This window comes from Alosa alosa, chromosome 16, assembly GCF_017589495.1.
Source record: "Alosa alosa isolate M-15738 ecotype Scorff River chromosome 16, AALO_Geno_1.1, whole genome shotgun sequence".
NCBI classification, from domain to species: Eukaryota; Metazoa; Chordata; class Actinopteri; order Clupeiformes; family Clupeidae; genus Alosa; species Alosa alosa.
In genome coordinates, this window is record NC_063204.1 from 16,880,208 (window position 1) to 16,901,067 (window position 20,860).

The 20,860-nt window shown below is 41.0% G+C and overlaps 3 protein-coding genes across 3 annotated transcripts; all 3 read left to right on the plus strand.

Moving 5' to 3' along the window:
* Positions 1-5,368: 5,368 nt before the first annotated feature.
* On the plus strand, positions 5,369-9,221 carry myl12.1 (myosin, light chain 12, genome duplicate 1). The gene is made up of 4 exons (XM_048266472.1): positions 5,369-5,474; positions 7,184-7,389; positions 7,587-7,748; positions 8,673-9,221. Exons 2-4 carry the CDS (start codon positions 7,206-7,208, stop codon positions 8,843-8,845), a joined length of 519 nt encoding a protein of 172 aa, XP_048122429.1. The 5' UTR covers positions 5,369-5,474; positions 7,184-7,205; the 3' UTR covers positions 8,846-9,221.
* Positions 9,222-11,610: 2,389 nt separating this feature from the next.
* Positions 11,611-13,656, plus strand: LOC125309679 (perforin-1-like). Its single transcript, XM_048266742.1, has 2 exons — positions 11,611-12,228; positions 12,578-13,656. Exons 1-2 carry the CDS (start codon positions 11,717-11,719, stop codon positions 13,629-13,631), a joined length of 1,566 nt encoding a protein of 521 aa, XP_048122699.1. The 5' UTR covers positions 11,611-11,716; the 3' UTR covers positions 13,632-13,656.
* A 2,862-nt stretch (positions 13,657-16,518) lies between these two features.
* On the plus strand, positions 16,519-20,821 carry fastkd3 (FAST kinase domains 3). The gene is made up of 7 exons (XM_048266418.1): positions 16,519-16,632; positions 17,098-18,611; positions 18,917-19,002; positions 19,401-19,575; positions 20,108-20,177; positions 20,288-20,402; positions 20,517-20,821. The coding sequence occupies exons 2-7, from the start codon at positions 17,126-17,128 to the stop codon at positions 20,613-20,615; spliced, it is 2,031 nt and encodes a 676-aa protein (XP_048122375.1). The 5' UTR covers positions 16,519-16,632; positions 17,098-17,125; the 3' UTR covers positions 20,616-20,821.
* The last annotated feature ends 39 nt before the right edge of the window (positions 20,822-20,860 follow it).

Sequence of the window (20,860 nt, forward strand, 5' to 3'; positions counted from 1 at the left end):
TGTGCTAACAAAAACGTGCAGAAATCATTAGGTTGAACAATAATACAGGACTCAAGGCATCTTGGATAAGATAATACTCCCAATTTTTTTTGATCAGAATTGGGGTGAGGTGGGGGTAGGGGTGTAGGCCAAGAAAGTGATCAATGCAGCATATCCAATCTGCCTTTGGGTTGGGTGATAAAGATTTTCCACTCAATTCATGGTCAATATAGTCAGACCAACATAATATGCTGGCCATCTTGTTGTATGAGCCGTAGCCAACTCTTTTTCAGTTGTCAAAAACTAAAGCAGCCTAACAGAAGTGTTGTGACTGACTATTGGTCTTGTGTGTGCTTGCCAGCCTTGTTCCCTTACTTCTGCATACTTTAACTTTCATGGCTTCAACTTTCAATAGTTAGCTCAATAAAGTAGGCGATGCGCGCATGGGCGGATTATGAACTTTCGGGCCCCTGGGCCCAGATGTATTAAGGGCCCCCACGTATTGTCGTATATGTGGGAGGGGGGGGGTGCATTTTGGGGATGGCCAATACTAAATTCAACCAGATTCATAGCCTATGCATCCTGATTTGTTGATATTGAGGCAATGATTCCATGCAAAGTCTTGGGCTTCAGGGCCCCCTGACCCCTTGGGCCCCTGGGCCTGGGCCCGGTAGGCCTGTGCAGTAATCCATCCCTGGATGCGCTCGGATACTGCATCATGTCTGGTCTAAAAGTAGTTACAACACTGTGGAACTTACAGTTGTCATCCAACATCCACCATGAGTTTCAAATACAGTGCTTTGCCCCATATTCCTGCATAACTTGTATTTGCCCAATGTCCTGTTTTCTGTCCTTCCACAAAATAAATTCTCCTTTATCTGTCACTAATCGGCAAAAAGATAACCTAGGCCCCCTTGTTCTCAAGTAGTACGCAAATGATTAGGTAACGACGTGTAGCAACCCTGTATGGGTCAAACTAGTTTACTAATCAAGTCAAGTCAAGTCAAGTCAAATCAACTTTATTTCTATAGCACATTTAAAAACAACTGAGTTGAACCAGTGCTTACAATCAAACATAAAACAATGACAATGGTACAACAACAATAATAACATAACATGGGGGGAAAATACATAAATAATTGAAATAATAAACAAATTGGTCAAAAATAAAATAAAGAATAAAGTGTGTGTGTGTGTGTGGGGGGTATTAAGGTAGATTAAAGTCTTGGGAGAAAATGAAAGTCTTTAAGTTAGACTTAAAGCAGTCAATGGTTGGAGAGGACTCAATATGTACAGGTAGACTATTCCAGAGTTGGGGGGCAACAACAGAGAAGGCTCTATCACCCTTAGTTTTAAGGCGTGTTTTGGGGATATAGAGAAGATTCTGAGATGAAGACCTAAGTGATCTTGGAGTGCTGTACGGAATTAGTAGGTCACATATGTAACTAGGTGCCAAACCACTTAGGGCTTTGAAGACAAAAAGTAAAATTCTAAAATTAACTCTGTGCTCCACAGGTAACCAGTGCAGCTTAGCCAGGAGTTGCTAACGTTTCTTAGAGCCACTTAATAATCTAGCTGCTGCATTTTGAACTAGCTGAGGTCCTTTGAGAGTCAGGCCTGCATGTAATGAATTACAATAATCTAGTCTAGATATTATGAAAGCATGTAGGCCTATAAGAGTTTCAAGATCAGAGAAGGACAGAAAGGGCTTCGGTTTTGCAATGGTTCTTAACTGGAAAAAGCTGCCTTTGACCACACTATTTACTTGCTTATTAAAATTTAAAGAGGAGTCACAGAAAACCCCAAGATTCTTGACTTCACTGTGGCAGTTTGCAGAGAGAGGTCCTAGTGCATTTTTCAAAATAGAAACATCACTTGGAAGGCCAAATTTAATGATAATAATGACTGATAATTATATCAGTTTTAGTTTCGTTCAGTTGAAGAAAATGTCTTGCCATCCAGCATTTGACATCACTGAGACAGTTAAAAATATTCTACAAAAAACAAATGCCATTACTGTTAACAGGCAGGTAAAACTGAGTGTCATCTGCCTAGCAGTGATACTGAATGTTATACTTTTTAAAAATTGAGCCAAGGGGTAGCATATAAAGAGAGAATAAAAGAGGGCCCAAAAGGGAACCCTGAGGAACACCACACTTTATAGGGGCAGAGGAAGAGGAGAAATTGCCTAAACTAACTGAAAATGATCTATCACTAAGATAAGAAGAGAACCATTGCAAAGCAGAACCCTGGAGACCAACTTCATCCTCCAAGCGTTTTAATAGGATGTTATGGCTGATGGTGTCAAATGCTGCACTCAGATCAAAAAGCACCAAGAGGGCGCAAGATCCAGAATCAACTGCTAAGAGAATGTCGTTTTGGACTTTAAGCAAGGCCGATTCAGTGCTATGCAGAGATCTAAAACCTGATAGGAATTTATCACATATATTGAACTCACTCAGATAAGAAGAAACCTGAGAGAGGACTCAACTGAGAGAGGACACAACTTTTTCTAGTATCTTTGACAGAAAAGGTAATTTAGAAATAGGCCTATATTTCTTCAGGTCACTGGGCTCAAGGCTAGGTTTCTTCAGTAAAGGTTGCACAATTGCATGTTTAAAACCTGACTGGACCACTCCATTGGTTAGTGAGTGATTAATTATGGCCAATACAAGAGGGCAGATGATGGTAAAAACTTCTTTAAAAAGGCGTGCAGGTAAAACATCTAAGTGGCAGGATGTAAATTTCATATAGGAGACCACCTCAGAAAGCTGGGAGGAAGATATAGCCTGAAACTGTTGGAGGCAGCTAGGTGAAAGTTCTATCACTGAGGGATCCGAATCCGGAGGTGAGATTTGAGATTTTATTTTGTCAATTTTATCGATGAAGAAGTTGAGGAACTTCTCACAGATTTCTGTTGAAGGGGCAAGAGTAGATGACGCAGAGGCAGGATTTAAAATAGAATTAATGGTATTAAATAAAACTTTTGGCCTATGAGCATTATTGTTGATAAGCTGAGCATAATACTCAACCTTTGCTGCCTCAACAGAGTTTTGGTAGGTCTTTAGAGAATCTCTGAAAAGGTCATAGAAGACCTGAAGCTTCTCTTTTTTCCATTTGCGCTCTGCTTTCCTGCAAGATTTCCTGACAGAACGGGTCGTGGCATTTAACCATAGAGTGGTGATAGTTTTGACACGCTTTTGTTTTAGTGGGGCAACACCGTCTAAGGTCTTAAGACAAGATGCATTAAAGAGAGTGCCTAATTCTTCAATGTCAGAGCAGGTAGAAATAGCAACAGAGATAGTAGGTGAGTGAGAGAGGATGAAAGAATTAGAGAATGTTGTGGCTGTGGTGGAATTAATAGAACGAGCAAAGGAATAGGACTTAGGGGCAGATACAGGGGGACAAAACAAAATAGATTCAAAAAATTAAAAAATGATCAGAGACCCCAACATCCATAATTTCTAAGTTGGAAACATTGAAACCATAAGACAATACAACTGGCCTGCATGAATATGCGCCCTGACCCATACATACCTTGCCGTTTCTGTTTTCACCAACCCATTGACTGAGTTTCTGTAGAGTAAGAACATCATAAGGGCATCCCATAATGAGCATCTATGGCCCATTTTCTCTCCTGCTGATATTCCACTTCTCAACATCACACCAGTTCATCATTGCCCTTGTTTTGCTTGAGAGGCTGCTGTTAATCGCCTAGCCTATCTTTGTGATTGGGAACAAAACCATTTGTCTCCTGTGGTGTAAGCTGTGCTTACCCCATGCTATCAAATTGCCACCAAGACCAAAGCCTGGTTTTTCCACTGTGCGCATTGAGCATGCTTAAATGCTTCATTACACTTCTTCCGTGTTTTCATTGATGGGGCACTGTTCTTGATTATATCCTTCTGACAGTCATCTCCAAACTGGTCTTAGCACATTTGAACTCCTCCACCAAGCTGGCCACTAGTGACAAAGTGGGTGCAGCTTTGTGTAACTTTTAGCGCCTGAAGGGGATGACGTGTTTGGTGCCTGAAGTTGTTGCCACTACATTTGCAGAAGCTCAGACCATGATTCTAAAGTGGTGTGACTAATTTGACATGGAATTAAGGGATATAGTTGTTGGGGAGAAGGTGAGATAGAAGGTTTTTTCAATCCATAGCCAAGGCAATACAGAATTCAAAATAATGCATAGGCCACAGCACATGTATGCTCATAAACAATTGAAACCATAGCATGTGTATAGTCAAATCGACATATGGTGCCCAAAAAAGTGATCTGGCTCAACTTTTTGATAAGCTGATTATGCTTATCAAATAGTCATGTTTTTGCTCAGCTATTATATAGCTTATGAACATTAGGCCTATCCTACAGGTTTTCTTAAAATCAAATGAGCATAAATGGAGTTAAAAAAAATAAAAATCATACTTTGGACATATGCTTGCCTGTCCCTCAATAAGTATACTGAATGCAGGGACATAGCACAATATCCTGGGGTCCTGCATAGGCAGTCCTGATGAGCCCCCATGTTCCTCAACCCAGGTAAAATAAAATATATTCCAGACTTTTCTAGGGGCCTGTTTCCCCTTGGACCCCTATAATCAGTAGTGGTTTTACCCCCAGTCCAAAGCCCCTGGCTGACTGAATGAAATGTCTCTATAGTTAAAATGCTATCACATGACTAATTTTAGAGATGTGACATGGGCTGGACCAACAGGTGTAGCATGAAATGTGGGTTAGCACTGTGAGTAGGCTAGCGCAATGTCTCTAATCAAGGACAATGAGTCATCACAATAATGTAGGCCTTGTCTTTCTGCATCCTGTTTTTCTGTAGGCCTATAGGCTATACAAATATATTAGTCTACTTCTTGAACTTACTTGTTGAAGTACACATAATGATTGTTGAAATTGAATTTACTGATTGATGTATACAAACAAACAAACAAATAAATAAAGGCCTTGGGGGAATCATACAACAAGATGAAACTACTCCATTTTTTAACAAACAAACTCAAATAAACTAATAGCTTTATTTAAGTGATTCAAAAATGGTATCATCGTCATTAATCATGAATTTTCGGGATGCGCTCAGCCAACTGTTTCTCGTTCTCCGTAAAAGGACATGTAGAAAGAATGTAGACGTAGACACAAGGTTGGGAGTGGGGCAAAGGGGAAGGAACTAAAAGAAAAGTAATAGGGGTATTGTGTTTGGGCGTCGGGCACTGTATGAAATAAAGCTAAGATATGTGTTTCTTTATTTGTATATTACTTCATTCAAAGTAAACGATACTTGTGCAAATACATTTAATTGACTAGGAATTGTATTTAATCGCACTTACAAATAAAGATGGATAAGAGATTTAGTATAGTCTACTGAGGTCCTCTGCATTTGGAATCGTCTGCGTTTCCTGTGCGGAATCCACACCAATATCAGGAAGTTAGGGCGGTGGTTGAAGAAGATCAGCGCCTCCTGTGTGAAAGCCGTTTCTCGACGAAGTGTGAGTTTAAGCTTTGTGTCATATTATGATAGAAACTTGTAGTTTGTATTACCTTATATTGATTTAATCACCAGTATAATATTGTTTCTACCTGACAGAAGTCATCTCTGGCAACACATTTAGGCTAGCAAAAGAAACCAGTGTTAAATGTGATAGCTTGTTAACGCTAGTTTGCGATATTTAGGGACATCCGATAGCGTTAAGCATCATTCAGAATGGACTTGTAGTATATTTTAAGTTACTTTACCAGTAAGCGGTCGTAAAAATGATTTACAATGACATTTTTGTTAAACACATTGCCGCATCTATATGTGTATATAAAATTAAGAACTTGTCCGGTCCTACAAGCTCCGCAAACCAAGCTAGGATGCGTAGTTAGCCGACATTAGCTGACGTAATTATGCTAGCCTAAGCCTGTCAATCCAGTGGTTTTAAAATGTAAAATGCTAACCTTATTTATTTTAAATTTAAATCGAAGGACTTAAAATTGCCGACTTAAGGACATTTGCCACCGGTTGTAGCAGTACTATAACCCCCAAACGCTTCGTGAATCTTTAAGTTACCTGGTTAACGAAATGTTGCAAGAGGCCCAACATTTCCTGTTGTTTTAATAAGTAGCATTCTAGCTAACATTTGGCTAGGATAGGTGGCTAGCCTTTAATGTGAGCTGACTTGTCTATCTCTTCGCGTGATTAGATCATAAATTACGTTTTTAATTTAGTACGTTCTTAAGGTGAGATTTTTGTCTGGAGTGTGCTTACATGCGAAAAGCTAAACTACTCAAGAGTGTTAGACACAAACAAGAAGTGCCACATTCTGAGAACCTAGTTTCCATTTAGGTCATGATCTAATATCCACATCTATATTCGGCTTCTCAGGGGCTCTGTATGTAGGACGCCAGGTTACTTGACGCGCTTTCTTTTATTGTACTCACAACATATAATTCTCTTCCCATTAGGCTGACGTTACGTTGACTTTGTGTCTCCCCACACAACGATTACGTAATATCTTTATCAGTAACGTTACCAGTTTCTATACTTGCACTGTGAGCTAGTAATCTACCGGTCTGTCTGGCAAAAACACTAGTTGAACTATGAGAGTTCAGAGGCTCTGTCAGACTCCTACTGAGGGAAAAGACCCCTTGCTCCCCCAGCTTCCCATGGGAAACACTAACATGCCTGAATAAGGACTCCATTTTCGCATCACCAGTTTTCCTGTCTAAAGTGGTCCTGTTAGAACAAAGCTTTGGATGTGGTTGCTCTTTTGCCTTTTATAGAGTTGCTGTGGCATCCCACAGGGAATCAAGGCCACATTATTAGATTCCTGCAGCAAGGCTCTGTTAGGCATGACTACTCAAATCCTTTAAGTAATTATGTTATCTAGTGGGCTTGTTTTGGATTTTGTTTTGCACAACTACACTGTGCAGAGCTGTCCTGAAGGTTCAGGTTTTAGTTGATTAATACACAGGATGTCATCTGTGCTTGATTTTGTGTGGCTGAATTAGTGCTTCATCTTGAAGCTTTTGAATTGTTTGGTCTATGACTTCCCAAGACATGTGGCTTGCTACTGCCATTAGACATACCCTCTTCTTTTTTACCTGTAAAAATGTGTCAATATACTAACAAAGTGTAGTAATAAACTTTACTTTTCAGGCATTTGATTACATTTTGCTTAGACTAATTTAAAACTGGTCTTATTACTCCAACCAGGTAAGAACACCAAAACAGCAACATGTCTAGCAAAAGGACCAAGGCCAAGACCACCAAGAAGCGCCCTCAGCGCGCCACCTCCAATGTCTTCGCCATGTTCGATCAGTCACAAATCCAGGAGTTCAAGGAGGCTTTCAACATGATTGACCAGAACCGTGATGGATTTGTAGACAAGGAAGATTTGCATGACATGTTGGCATCTCTGGGTGAGTAACTTAAAATTTTTTAAAAAAGTGTCTCAAACTAAATGTTGTCAACACCTGCACATGAGATGCCACATGGCATTATGTTTTGCCGTTTCATCAGATGAATGGAAATTAAATTGACTTCATGGTAAGGGGTATGCTTGCATCGTTTTGAAATGGCCTTATGTAATTTGCCATCCATAAATATGTGTCTCTAGGCAAGAACCCAACGGATGAGTACCTGGAGGCCATGATGATGGAAGCACCAGGGCCCATCAACTTCACCATGTTCCTCACAATGTTTGGTGAGAAGCTGAATGGCACAGATCCAGAGGACGTGATCAGAAATGCCTTCGCATGCTTCGACGAGGAGGGCACAGGTAGGAACCAGTATTTTAATTTGAAAAGGAAAAAGATAGTCATCAACTGGTCTTCAGGAATTTCAGTGGGGTTATTAATGCCATTGTGTCGAGACTTAATTTTTAGCGCCTGAAGGGGATGATGTGTTTGGTGGTTGAAGTGTTGTCACTACATTTGCAGAAGCTCAGACCATGACTCTAAAGTGGTGTGACTAATTTGACTTTCAAAGTAGGACTTATTGCCCTAAATTATCTGCAGAGATGATGACCCACATTGGTGTGGAGAATGTTATTACATTTAGATAACACTATAGTAGTGCTGTTAAGTCTTCTCTGTAGACTACTGTAAACTTGTTTCTCTCTCTCCAATTTAAATGGTTATTTTGCATGTAATCATTTCTGAGGTGCAATAAACAGATGATTGCAGAATGAGCTCATTCAATTCTTCTTTGAACTCTTGGGAGGTTTATCTAGTAAACTTTCAGTGTGCTTTTTAGACTTGTTCTGTCCTCCTCAGTGGTATGTTGCCGCATGTTTTACATCGGAGGATGCCCGTTATTAAATTCAGTTGATAATTCAGTGGTGTACATGTTTAAACTCGATTCACGTAGGAGGCTTTTAGTGGCAGCCGTGGAGACGAGTTAACAACTTCCAACTTGCTCTTTTTCTGATGGAAAGATGTTTAATTTAAGATGTTGACTTCATGGAACTTGCCTGGATTTACAACTACCTGTTAAAACAGTCAGTTTATCAAGTACAGCTTATTTTTGGTACACTTTGACATATTGTAAAATCAGTTGGTGATTTGACTGTTCTCAATCATTCGATGGATTTTGTGTCTAAATTGCTAAAACGTTTAGGCCTATAACCTCTGCTAAAGACTTGAGGCAGCGGCATCATTAACTTGTTTTATAATAGAAATCTTATGTCTTGTCCTCTTCGCAGGCTTCATTCAGGAGGACTACCTGCGGGAGCTGCTAACCACTATGGGCGATCGCTTCACAGATGAGGAGGTAGATGAGCTGTTTAGAGAAGCACCCATTGACAAGAAAAGCAACTTCAACTATGTGGAATTCACCCGCATCCTCAAGCACGGCGCCAAGGACAAGGACGATTAAAAACACTGCTTTATTCTGCTTACCACCCCTCTCCCTTTCTCCCGTCTTCGGTAAACCCGTGTCCGCCCTCACTCCGGTTAGAACTCTGCATGTCTGCTGTAAACTTTGACAGAGTTTCATGAGATGGGCTACTTTAGTGTGTATGTGGGGGATGGTGTGTATCCAACATGCTTACTTACAAAGTTCAAGAATATTCCAACCCCATCAAGCAGGTCCTTTTATTTTGTGCTTAAAAATAAAACCAGTTTAAATGTGAAAACTCAACATGGAATTATGGAAAGCACCTCTGGTTCTTGTGATGGCCTGGCTTAGCTGAATTTTTACATTTTGTAATAAATATGGAACTTTTTAAATAAATCTACTCTATCCAAATATCCTTAGCTGTTCACACCATGTGTTTGTAGTCATTGATTTATAGTTTAGTCTTAGTTAATTATTTTGTCCAGTAGTTAATAAAGTGGGTTCGCTTAGAAGTGGGTAAAATATAAAATGTCTTGACCGGGAGAGCCATTTGTGAGGTTGCAGGCCATTTCTGTCTGTGGTTGCATACCTTCAGTCCTGTGGGCATGTGAGGACATGCAGTTTTTCAGAAGACTTGTTAAACTAATGTAACACCAGTTTAGAGGTAAGAGATTCCTGGCCATCATGGACTTAAAGAAGAATATTTCACTGGCCAATAAGGTTATCACTGGTAGCCAGGAAAGTGTCTACAGCAGTATTAGTATTTATTTAACTAAAATGGCTACAGCGAAGTGTAATGAATCGGCAGTTATTTTGGCATGAAGAGGAAACATTTCTCTCCTGTAGAAAATGATTAGTGCTTTCTCTCAGTACTTTAAAATGGAACTGGACCTTAATCTGGTCCCATGAGAGAATGTTTTGTCTGGTATAGAGAAACCCTGATGCCTGAGTGTAGTCCATGCTTAATGAACAAACTATTGTAATGTTGACACTTCTTGCACATCACTTGGTGCAATGTTGCCTTCCTCACAATCCTCAGATGTAATTTAGTTATCTGGTCTGGTGAACCTTCATTCTAGTATACATTATAAATTTAACCATTAGCTCAGATTTACTAGGTAAATATGTCTGCAATGTCCTTCACAATGTGTGCTGTTATGGCTGCTTCATGAAGGGTGTCACTGGCTCCCTCTGCAGGAGGGAAAATGGTCAGTGAGAGCTTAAGGTTTACTGTATGATAACCACTTTATCTAAATAAATCATTCTTACTCTTTTGATGGATAATGCATGCAACATGTCCGTCTGGCATAAACTAAAGTTAATTTAATTGCTAGGCAAAATTATTTAGTTAATTTAATATCATGTGCACTGTCTTACAGTGGGTCAGTGCAATGTTTGGGTGTGTTAACAAGGAGGTTCTATGTCACTTAATTCCTTCAAAGCCACTTTTGTGAAAAAAAAAACACACAACCAACTCACATTTCATGTTACAAAGTGCAACTAATTAGCATACTTATACTTGATTACGCCCTGTGGTATGTCAAAGCAAGTAACATTGCCTTTTACTGAGATACTTAACAACATTCACAACAGCAGCCAGACATAGAAGACAGAAATAGTGTGAATAAATCATGAAAATGCAAGGAGTATTCTTACAAAATACCTAGAGAAATTTGTCTGTTTAGATTTTTATTTTTTATCCAGAGTTCCTATAGATCATGGAATTTCAAGAATATCATGGAATTTTGATGAAGTCTATTCCAGACATGAAAAGTAAGGGAAAGTTGTGGAATATTAGGGTATTGTATTGTAGCAGTTAGAAATGTTGAGAGATTTAACATTTGACCTAGAGTGGGAACCCTGTTTATCACTATCAAAGTCTCAGGGCTTTATCTCCAATTCCAGCTGGATTTGGAAAAGAGCAGGTTGCTTTTTTTTTTTTTTTGTCTATTTGAGAAATGTGTGGGTCTTTTATGGTTCCTTTGTCGCATAAAGATTTGTACATACTCAAAGAGGTATGCACAAATAGACGTGTATTTGTAAATACACAAACACAAATATACAAATGTAACATACAAATATATAAAGTAATTAGTCATTTGACCTAGAGTGGGAACCCTGTTTATCACTATCAAAGTCTCAGGGCTTTATCTCCAATTCCAGCTGGATTTGGAAAAGAGCAGGTTTGTATTTGAATGGTTCCTTTGTCGCATAAAGATTTGTACATACTCAAAGAGGTATGCACAAATAGACGTGTATTTGTAAATACACAAACACAAATATACAAATGTAACATACAAATATATAAAGTAATTAGTCTTCACCTGATCTCTCACCTTCATACAGTCATTTGGTGTACTGTTATATATTTACAATTTATTCATCTTACACCATAATGACTCCATGTTAAGATGCTGTAAAATTTAGATGTAAATTTGGTAATGTACTGGAAACACACAGTAATATTTTTGATGCTTGCTTTTCTTAAATATTCTCCTCATGAGAATGGCACATCTGTTATATTAGTTCAGTTTGCCAAAATTATCACCATCAATATGAGAATGGTCCATCTGTTTAAGTTTGGCCTTGCACTTTCTGTATTAAAAGATGAGGAAAGGTTCAAAACTTGTAGAACGAGCAGAGATAGAGCAGCAAAACAGAGAAGTCCAAAAAAGGTTACGTTTTCATTCTGACAATAACAAAAATTTTAAAAAATTGTATGTGTTTTTATCAAGTTGTTTCATAATCTTACAATTTTACAGTTTATTTATTCTTGTTTAATATGGTCTTGATATTGAAATAACACTATGTATACTTTCAATATGCAAGCCATCTTTCCTTCACTGGATAAACAGCTGTTACTGAAAGTATTCATTACTATTACGGTTTTCATTTAGGTAACATATAACCATGCCATTCCCCCTACCCATACTCCTCTTCTTAAGCCACTTGGGTGTCATCCACACCTGTCGCACAGGGACTCTACAGGAGTGCCACGATGCACCATTCGTCCCAGGCCACAACCTTGCTGGAGAGGGGTTTGATGTGGTTATGATGCAGCACAAAGGAGCCTATGTGCTGGACCTCCAGACATACCTGACCCCAACAAACACCTGCACCCTATGCGAGAACCCACATCAGGGGGACCAGCTGCAGAAACTGCCTCTTTCTGTGCTGGACTGGCGCCATAACACCAACTGTAAGCAGGAGCTGACCAGTGCATTGCTCAGCTCTGTCACTAATGTGGCAGAGAGTACCACCTCTGCCATAAATAATGATTGGAGCATAGGGCTGGACCTGGGTGATATGGGGGACGTGAATGTCGGGGGCAGCCATTCCAATGCTGTGGAATATGCCATGGCCCAGTCTAGAATAGACAAGTCAGCCTTTACTTCTCACCAACTCAGCTGTACCCATTACAGGTATGTTACTGTAAGTGGTATCTTCTGAAACTTAATTTCAAACATGTCCATTTTGTAACATTATGCTCAACTGTACTCCACAGAGCCTAGGGTGGCCATTGCAGATGTTTTTTATGCAAAGACACACAATAAAAAGACTAAACAATGCAATATATTCTCAAATGAATTGTCAATTAAAAAGGCCATTAAAGTGTGATGTGATCTTGAAGTTAAATATTTCTGCAGGCTTTCTCTTTTAGCACTGCTTATCCCAATGCATGGTTTGACAGAAATTGTCATGGAGCCCAATGTTTCAGTTTATTGTTATACCTCTAAATATTATTTCCAATTTGTCTCCTTCTCTTCTCAGTTACCGTGTCCCAAACTTTCCTCTTCTCAGCCCAGAGTTTCTTACCCATGTGCAGTCCCTTCCAGCCCAGTACACTACACTAACTCAGCACCTCTACAGTCGGTTTGTTGACACGTACGGCACCCATTACATCCGGCAGGTGGAACTTGGAGGGCGTCTGACCCGACTCACCTCCATCCGCTCCTGTCTTGCTAGTGTAAATGGTCACTCTTCTTCCCAAGCAAAGGACTGCATCAATACTGGGCTTTCCATCGGCCTGGGCTACGTTGAGCCATCAATGACAACCAGCAAGTGCAGCTCACTTCTACAGAATAGCAACTCCCAAATAGAGTCAGAGCTATCTTACTTGAACCATGTTACAGAAGTGGTGGGTGGAGATGGGTGGTTTGGAGAGGTGTCACTCTCCAAGAATGATTCTGCTGAGTTCAGAAGCTGGCTGCAGAGCTTGAAGGAAATCCCTGACATTGTCTCCTACTCTCTGTTTCCACTCCATGAGCTGGTAGCTGACCTTACTGTTAGGAGAAATGTGAAAAACGCAGTGAGGCTGTATCTTAGGAACAATGCTTTGCCTAAGGAGCAGCCTTCAGAGCAGTGCACTGGCCAGCCCAACCTTTCCCCTGAATGTTGCCCACTGTCCCCGATGAAGGGAAAGCTTAGTGTGAGCATCCACAACGCCTGGGGTATGGGGTCTGGTTTGGATCCTATTGGACCACCTGACCCTTATGCCAAATTGTCCTACTGGCATATTCGCCATCAGACTCACCATGTCCAAGACAATGCTAACCCCCACTGGAACGCCCATTATTATCTTGGTCATGTGGAAGCTACACATGCGCTTAGAATTGAAGTGTGGGACAATGACTTGCAACATGACGACAATCTTGGAGGCTGCAGCGTCGGGCTGCATGAGGGCTCTCACACACATTCTTGTGGGCTTGATAAGGGAGGGGGGTTCTCTTTTTCCTATACTCTTACCTGTGACAAATACCTTACGGGGTATCAGTGTTCTCAATACAAGGCGAGCCAGGTAGAAACAACTGAAGAGGGAAAATAATGAGAAATAATAAAATAAAAAACAAACTCAGATGATTGAATTTTGTGAATAAGTGCTTACATGTGAATGTGAATAAATATTTGCTCTTAAACATCAGTTTTGTTGTGTGTGGTCATCCTTACATTCTGCTACCATCAATGCAATGTTGAGAAACTGTAGAAGCAACCAGTATGATTTCATGAAGAGAAATATCTGAGAATAAAGCATTCTAGGAGAGTCTAACGTCTGAAGTGGGAGAAAATGGATAAACATTTTCTCCTGAATATTTTCAATTTGGTCGTTGTGGTTACCTTTTAAGTATAAGGTCTTTACAAGGTTTTTAATATTTTATAAGAGCAAACCAGTGAGTCAGTATGCACAGTTATTAAAACAATGAAGAAAACAAATGGTAAGACTTATGAGAAATCAGGAATTATAAATAATACATAAGGGTCATTCTGTGTCAAATCAGGCAAAATCCAGGACGATGGTTGCTGCACCATCCCAGATTTTGCTTAGGTCCCAAAACTAAGACCTGTAAAATATTTTTGTTAACTTCCAACGTGTTAATACATTTTTCACCCTTGATTTTGTTTTTTACACTCTTAAGAAAGGCCTTATCTTGGAGGCCTGTTTGGGCATTAATATCTTGAAAAGTATTATTCCTAGTCTGTCCAATTGTAGGGTGGAAGTCTCTAACGCTTGCCTACAAAGTAGTCTCCGGTTCTGCTCCCACCTACTTGAATGCCCTCATACAGACTTACACTACCTCCAGACCGCTGAGCTCCTCTGACGAATCCACGCCTAGCTCTACCACCCGCATGCGCTCAAGCCAATCCAAACTTTTCTCATCTGTTGTTCCTCCTCGTTGGTGGAACACACTGCCAGTTCCTACAAGGGCAGGGACATCCTTTTCCACTTTCAAAAACTCCTGAAGACCCAGCTCTTTAGAGAACATCTACTCTCATAGCAACACTTACAACAAGTCTTACTGATCCTAGCACTCACCAGCAGTTTTAAACTGACAAGTAACTGTTAAAAACAGCACTCACCGACGCACTTATTCTTACTGTACTATAATGTTTTTTTAAACTGTCCTAAAATTGTGAGAATTGTTCTAAAACTTACTGTTTACCATGTTGTTAGTCGCTTTGGTTAAAAAGCGTCAGCCAAATGTAATGTAATGTAATGTAATGTATGATTGGACCATTACAAATTTGTACTTCATGCCCATAGTTTTAAGGCTCTAGATGTGGAACAAAGTGCAAAACTGGTGATATTGGGGGTCTTGTTAACTAATTTCCGTATCCACATGGCTCCAATCATTATTTTGTCTACAAATACAATACTTTAATGTTGAGTTGAGGTCCCTGCAACAAATGCATCAAGATATTAAGGATAAAACAAGACGTGATTGCATTTTTTGGTAATGTTCATAGGACTGAAATGGTATGTGAGGTAGGTAGTAGGAACAAGAAAATCAATGGGAATAGCTCAGGTATCATTTTGTGTATAAGTGCCAATGATGTACCATGTTTTATAATATAAATACACTTTTTACACTGTTGCATACCTATGCGTTTACATTCTCGTCCCTGAGGCAAAACAATAGTTTGTCTATGGCATAACAGTGGCACTTCGTACATTAAATGCTCATACACTGAGCTACTTTCACATACATTTTCAAGTGCCTTATAGCTACCCCACATACTATTTTAATCCTATGAAAATGAAAGAAAAACACAACCTCCTCTTGTTTAATCCTTAAAATCTTCAAGCCCATTATATGTAGAGCTCAAATCTTGGTAACATTAATACAATATAGTATGTAGGTCTAAAGAAAAATAATGACTGATACCACATGATTGATATAAAAACAAGTTTATACCATACACTACTCTTGTTGCACTTTATTCCAAATAGGGCCCTGTAGAAAATCATCAAGAATGGCATAAACTTTTAATGATTCAGTCATACTGAGAACACGTTTGTCTTCCACTCTAAAAAGTTTGGGCTGTCTATGAATAATACTTTTCATTATATTAATGCCCAAACATTGCTTCCCAGATAATGTTCATGCTGTAAAACTGAATTTCAAGGACTGAAAATAATATGAAGACATAGGATTTGAACAGAAATATTTGACAGGCCTTGGTTTTGGGTCCGATTCTTGACAATGTTAAACATAATCTAAGACGGTGCCCCAACAACCTTGTGATTTGACACGGAATGACCCATAAACGGAAAATTAGCAGGCTAAACAAATAATTAAGAGAACAAATAAATAGCCTATAAGGCCATGAAATCAAAATTGTTACAAAAGAGTAAGCAAGTAAACATCAGCCTACAGTTAAGATCAGACCATTATAGCTCATAGCTGGCAACAATAACATAAATGGGTGAATGCCATCAGCCCTCCCAATGCCATACGTTTTGGTCTTAATTTTCTATTTTATGTATTATCATAAATAGCAGAAATATGCTGAGCTCCCACACCTAGCCTATTTGCAGATAATTATGGGATGATATTCAGAGGATAATGCATAATTATGTCAATCCTATCATGGGATGGACATAGGCTACTACATTACCATTTTGCTGTCATTGAATAGTAAGATGACATTTTCTGAAAGACATCCCTTTTTTAAAAGGGGATTTGCTTTAACATGCAAGTAGGCTGCTAAGTAAAACATTTTACATACATTTTTTTTTAAGAAACTGAGTTCACATATGTTATATTTGTATAAAATAAGTATATTTTTTAAATAGGGAGAAAACTTTGATATGCTATTTATCTGTGATTAAATAACCATGTCTGTCGCCTTGATTTTACGTCTCCGCTTACGTCAATCTATTGGTTACAAAATAACATCCGGGGATTCTCTTTGATCCCGCCCAGAGCACCGAGGCTGATGCATGAGTGGTTGTGTAGTAGATAGACTAGTAGAAGAACCGCATGTGAAAGCTAGGCAGCAATGGTGGCGGCGTCGGCTGTTGTAAATAGCGATGTGTAAAGCAGAAGGTAAATACACTTATGTTTTGTTCATAAGCCAGAATGCCTCGTGTACGTCTCTGTGAACATTATGTTTACTCACTTGTCTTCTCCGGTCTTCACTCACAATGAATAACTACTGTGTTAAACTGTAATACATGTGACAACTTCCGCTTAGCTAACAACTGCAAGGGCAAAGTCATGTCAAGATGGATAAATTACTTTTTCAAATTACGCAAGTAAATAGATTTAAGGAGCATTGTAGGACAGGCTTAATCTTATGCGAATCATTATGTGAATCATATTCCATGAGTGTTGTAGTTTGAATGAATTAATCCACGTGAAGGGAACTTAAAACATAACGTTAACCTTCTTGATTATATTGTGTTGGTTTGTTTTCCTTTGCATGTCAGTTGACATAAATCCTTTAGCTTGTCTTTGGATTTACTTAAGCTCTACATGAACTTACATTGCACATATTGTTTCTGTGCTCAGGTTTAGCTGGTCACCTTGATATCCAGCCATGGCTCTAAAGGTGTTACAAAGAGCTCAGCAGCTGGGTTTGATTGGGTCTCCTCTCCTCTCCTCTGTACGCTTCCTGAGTGTGTGTGGCCCTCAGGAGCAAGCTTGTGTGGTGTGTCCGTGGACTTCCTCCAGCCGCTGTTCCCTAAGACATGGCTGTCGTCGGGCCCGTTGGCCACTGCCCCCACTATCACCATCACCAGGGAGGATGGGTGTCTGCTCAATGGCCGTCCGTGACCCATTGTTGGATGTGGCAGGAACGGTGCGTCTGCATCGGGACTCTCCTCCCGATGGTGGCGTGCGCCTGTCCCTGACAGGGGTGGCTTTGGGCTCGAGGGAACAGGAGCAAGCCATGTTGGAGCGTGTATCCTCCTGTGGCACCTCGCGACAGCTGCTACGCACGCTGCGCTCCTCACTGCTCCTCTCTGACCGCGTCGCCGCCGCCATCCTCCACCGGCTGGCCGACCTCGAGCAGGATGGGGCGGGTGGGCTGCGGGACCCCACGGTCCTGTCGGACGAGGCCTTACGGGGCCTGTGCCAGAGGCTGGAGCAGGAGAGCAGCCGCCTGAGGGACACAGCGCTGGTGTCCACCCTCCTGGCCTGCACGCGCCTCTACCTGGACCCCTGGAGCCGGCTGCTGGTGCGGCTGGTGTCGGAGAGCCAGGAGCGTCTGGACAAGGAGAGTCTCGGCGTGGCAGAACTGTGCATGCTGGCCCAAGCCCTGCTGGCCCTGGAGGGCCCAAACTGCACCATGCTGGGCCAGGTGATGGAGCAGCTCCAATGCAGCGACCCAGCCCAATGGAGCCAGGATGAGCTGGCGGCTGTGTACGGTGCTTTGGGGGCGGGTGTAGCGGAGGGTGGGCGCTACCAGGACTTGCTGAACACCATGCACACCCACACACTCTCAGTGACTGGACGCTTGGAGCCGATGGCAGTGAGCGAGGTGCTTGGAGCCTTGGTCGCAATGGGTCAGAGCCAAGCACTGCCGCTGGTCATCGCCCTGTGCAAGCAGGCTGTGCGCCACGTGCCTGTCTTTACTGATGCCCAGCTGGCTGCTGTGCTGTCTGCCCTCATATACTTTGGCCACAGTGACCACTTCCTAGTTCAGGCGCTGGAGCTCCACGTGCCCAAGAAGGCCTTCACGGCACATCCTGAGACCGTCACCAAAGTGATGCAGTACTTTGGCCGGCGCTGCATCTGGTCGCCGGCCGTCTTTGACGCGGTCGCAGAGAGCTTTGTCTACCGCGCTGACGATTACAGCACCAGCCAGGTGGCCAGACAGCTGGAGGCTCTGGGGGTGCTGGGATATGTGCCGCCCAACGCAGCGCAGTTCTTCCGGAAGGTGGAGGCGCTGCTCCATGCGCGCTTCTCCCAGTTCCAGCCACGGGTTCTCCTAGAGCTGCTGCATGCCTGCACGCTGCTGCAGAGGTTCCCACTCAACTTCGTCTCAAAAGTTTTCAGCCCCTACTTCCTTCAGCAGCTACAAGGTACAGAGTCAGACTGCTATTTTGAATTTTATTGTTGGCTAATGTTTACTGCTTATGAAGAATTGTGTAGGTATGTGATACTAGAGCTGGGTTCTTATACAAAGTCAATTTGTCTTAGTGAATTAGATATGTCTGGTCATGATTCATTTTTATGTTATAGAGCATTACCTAGGTAAATCTGTAATTACCAGGATATTCATCTTAGGTCATATCAGACACACACCCAGCCCTAGATAATGGGATACTGTGAAATGTCTGCGTTTAGTGTGGTGTGATTGCCCATTATGTGCGTTTGTGTGTCACAGGAAAGGATTCGGGAACAGACAGGATGGTGCTTGCTCAGCTCACACAGCTCTATATGACTGTGAAGCTGGAATGTCCCTTTTATAATGTAAGTGATTTGGAGAAGCTCAGTCATAACTAAAATGCTCTGGCCATGTAACATTTATATCTGTTATGTAGCTTACACTAGCCACGCACAGGGGCGCGTTTCCTAAAAACATAGTTGCTAATAAAGTTAGCAACTTTGTTGGTTGCAATGCAATTTCCCATTGCCAACCAACTAAGTTGCCAACAGGTTAGCAACTATAGTTTTGGAAAATGCACCCCAGTTCGGTCTACGTACAGTATGCATCAATGTTTTCCTTAAGCACCAGATTGACTATGATCAGACTGCTGATAGTACAAATTCTTCCTTGCCATGTCCTCATTCCCCTCTGCAAAAACTTCTGAGCTATAGTTTTTGTCTGCTTTTGTATTTGCTCATGTGCATTTCTTCTCTGTGACTAGGGGCCGCAGCTTTTGCCAAAATACCGTGTGAAGTCATTCCTGATGCCAGGACGCTTTTTGGAGACACAAGTTGATGCACACCTCTATAACTCTGTCAAGTCAGGTTTAGTGGATTTGCTGGGGGCAAGATCATATTTTGCCTCAAGGGTTTTAACTCCTTATTGCTACACACTAGGTAAGTGGACATCCACTCACATTCAGAATTGCAGTTTATTGCATAGGTGCAATAACTCCTTACCTTTGGGTGATACTCACCTTTTTTTATCAAACTCAAAAACAGATCAGAGGAGAAATGTGGAGGGTTAGAAATATAAAACACCCAACCCTACTCTACCTTTGATTTGGTCTGACCTCTAGCCTGACTGATACCAAACCAATTCTCAAGTGAGAATAGGTCGGGTCACGCTCAGTTCACTTTTGATTATCAAGGAACCTACAGCAAGTATCCGTGCAGAACATACTGTATGTCCTGTTCATAACCTTAAACCAAAAAAATGTTTTCCCATATCCCTGGCTAAATTTGATGTCTGTCTTTTTGGTAACCTCTGACTTACAAATAGAAACCCACTATAGAAATATTCTGTATATATCATGAAAGCGTATTTTCTGAGATATACTGCGAAAATAAATCTCATACTAGTGCAACCCTATGCTCTACCAATGAGGGAGCAGTGTAATGAGGCAGTGATTCTCCTCTGTGTTCGAAGATGTGGAGATCAAGTTGGATGAAGAGGGATATGTCTTGCCAGCCAGCCACATTGATGAGATCCACAAGAGGTAAAGCCTGCCTGTTTTTTTAGAGCCAACTGCTGACACAAGCATTTAGTATTGATGGAGGTCTTGCTGCATCTGTCATTGCACCAAGTCATTTTCAGTCCTGTGTGCAGGATTGCTGTGTGCATCAACGGGCCGAAGAGGTTTTCTGCGAACGCACAACAGCTGCTGGGTAAAGAAACCATTAAACAGAGACATCTAGGACTCCTGGGCTATGAAGTAGTGGAGGTAAGTGTAGCCCTTGTTTTTTAGTTGGAATGCTCATTTTAATAGTTTTGTCTCAATGTGTTGCATGATTTGACATCTAAACCACTTCGTTACATTTTTTTTTTTTCCAAACAGATTCCCTATTATGAGTTTGAGAAGCTCAAAGGCAAAACAGAAATAGTTGAGTATCTCCACAAGAAGATCTTCCCTCTAAGCTACAGACTCAGCTGGTGAATGCAGACATGTTCCAGCTATATGGACTCTTGACACTGCCAGGCATCATTTCACACTGACTCAATTAATGCAATCATATGCGACTACATGGTTTAACTCAACATATTTATTAACTTTGTAGTGATTTTGCCATACACCATATTGTACATCATCCTCTGCCATATTAAAGTACACTTGAGGTTTATAGCTCTGGTGTGAGAACTGATGATAAAGCACCTCTTGTGAATTTGAAAGCTAGAAACATC

Excerpts from the sequence above, each read along its gene's own strand:
- fastkd3 (XM_048266418.1), top strand. The coding sequence starts at position 17,126 with ATGGCTCTAAAGGTGTTACAAAGAGCTCAGCAGCTGGGTTTGATTGGG. Across the intron at positions 19,003-19,400 it reads TGGAATGTCCCTTTTATAAT|GGGCCGCAGCTTTTGCCAAA; the intron begins GTAAGTGATTTG and ends CTCTGTGACTAG. Across the intron at positions 20,178-20,287 it reads ATTGATGAGATCCACAAGAG|GATTGCTGTGTGCATCAACG; the intron begins GTAAAGCCTGCC and ends TCCTGTGTGCAG.
- myl12.1 (XM_048266472.1), top strand. The coding sequence starts at position 7,206 with ATGTCTAGCAAAAGGACCAAGGCCAAGACCACCAAGAAGCGCCCTCAG. Across the intron at positions 7,390-7,586 it reads TGACATGTTGGCATCTCTGG|GCAAGAACCCAACGGATGAG; the intron begins GTGAGTAACTTA and ends ATGTGTCTCTAG. Across the intron at positions 7,749-8,672 it reads CTTCGACGAGGAGGGCACAG|GCTTCATTCAGGAGGACTAC; the intron begins GTAGGAACCAGT and ends TCCTCTTCGCAG.
- LOC125309679 (XM_048266742.1), top strand. The coding sequence starts at position 11,717 with ATGCCATTCCCCCTACCCATACTCCTCTTCTTAAGCCACTTGGGTGTC. Across the intron at positions 12,229-12,577 it reads CTCAGCTGTACCCATTACAG|TTACCGTGTCCCAAACTTTC; the intron begins GTATGTTACTGT and ends TTCTCTTCTCAG.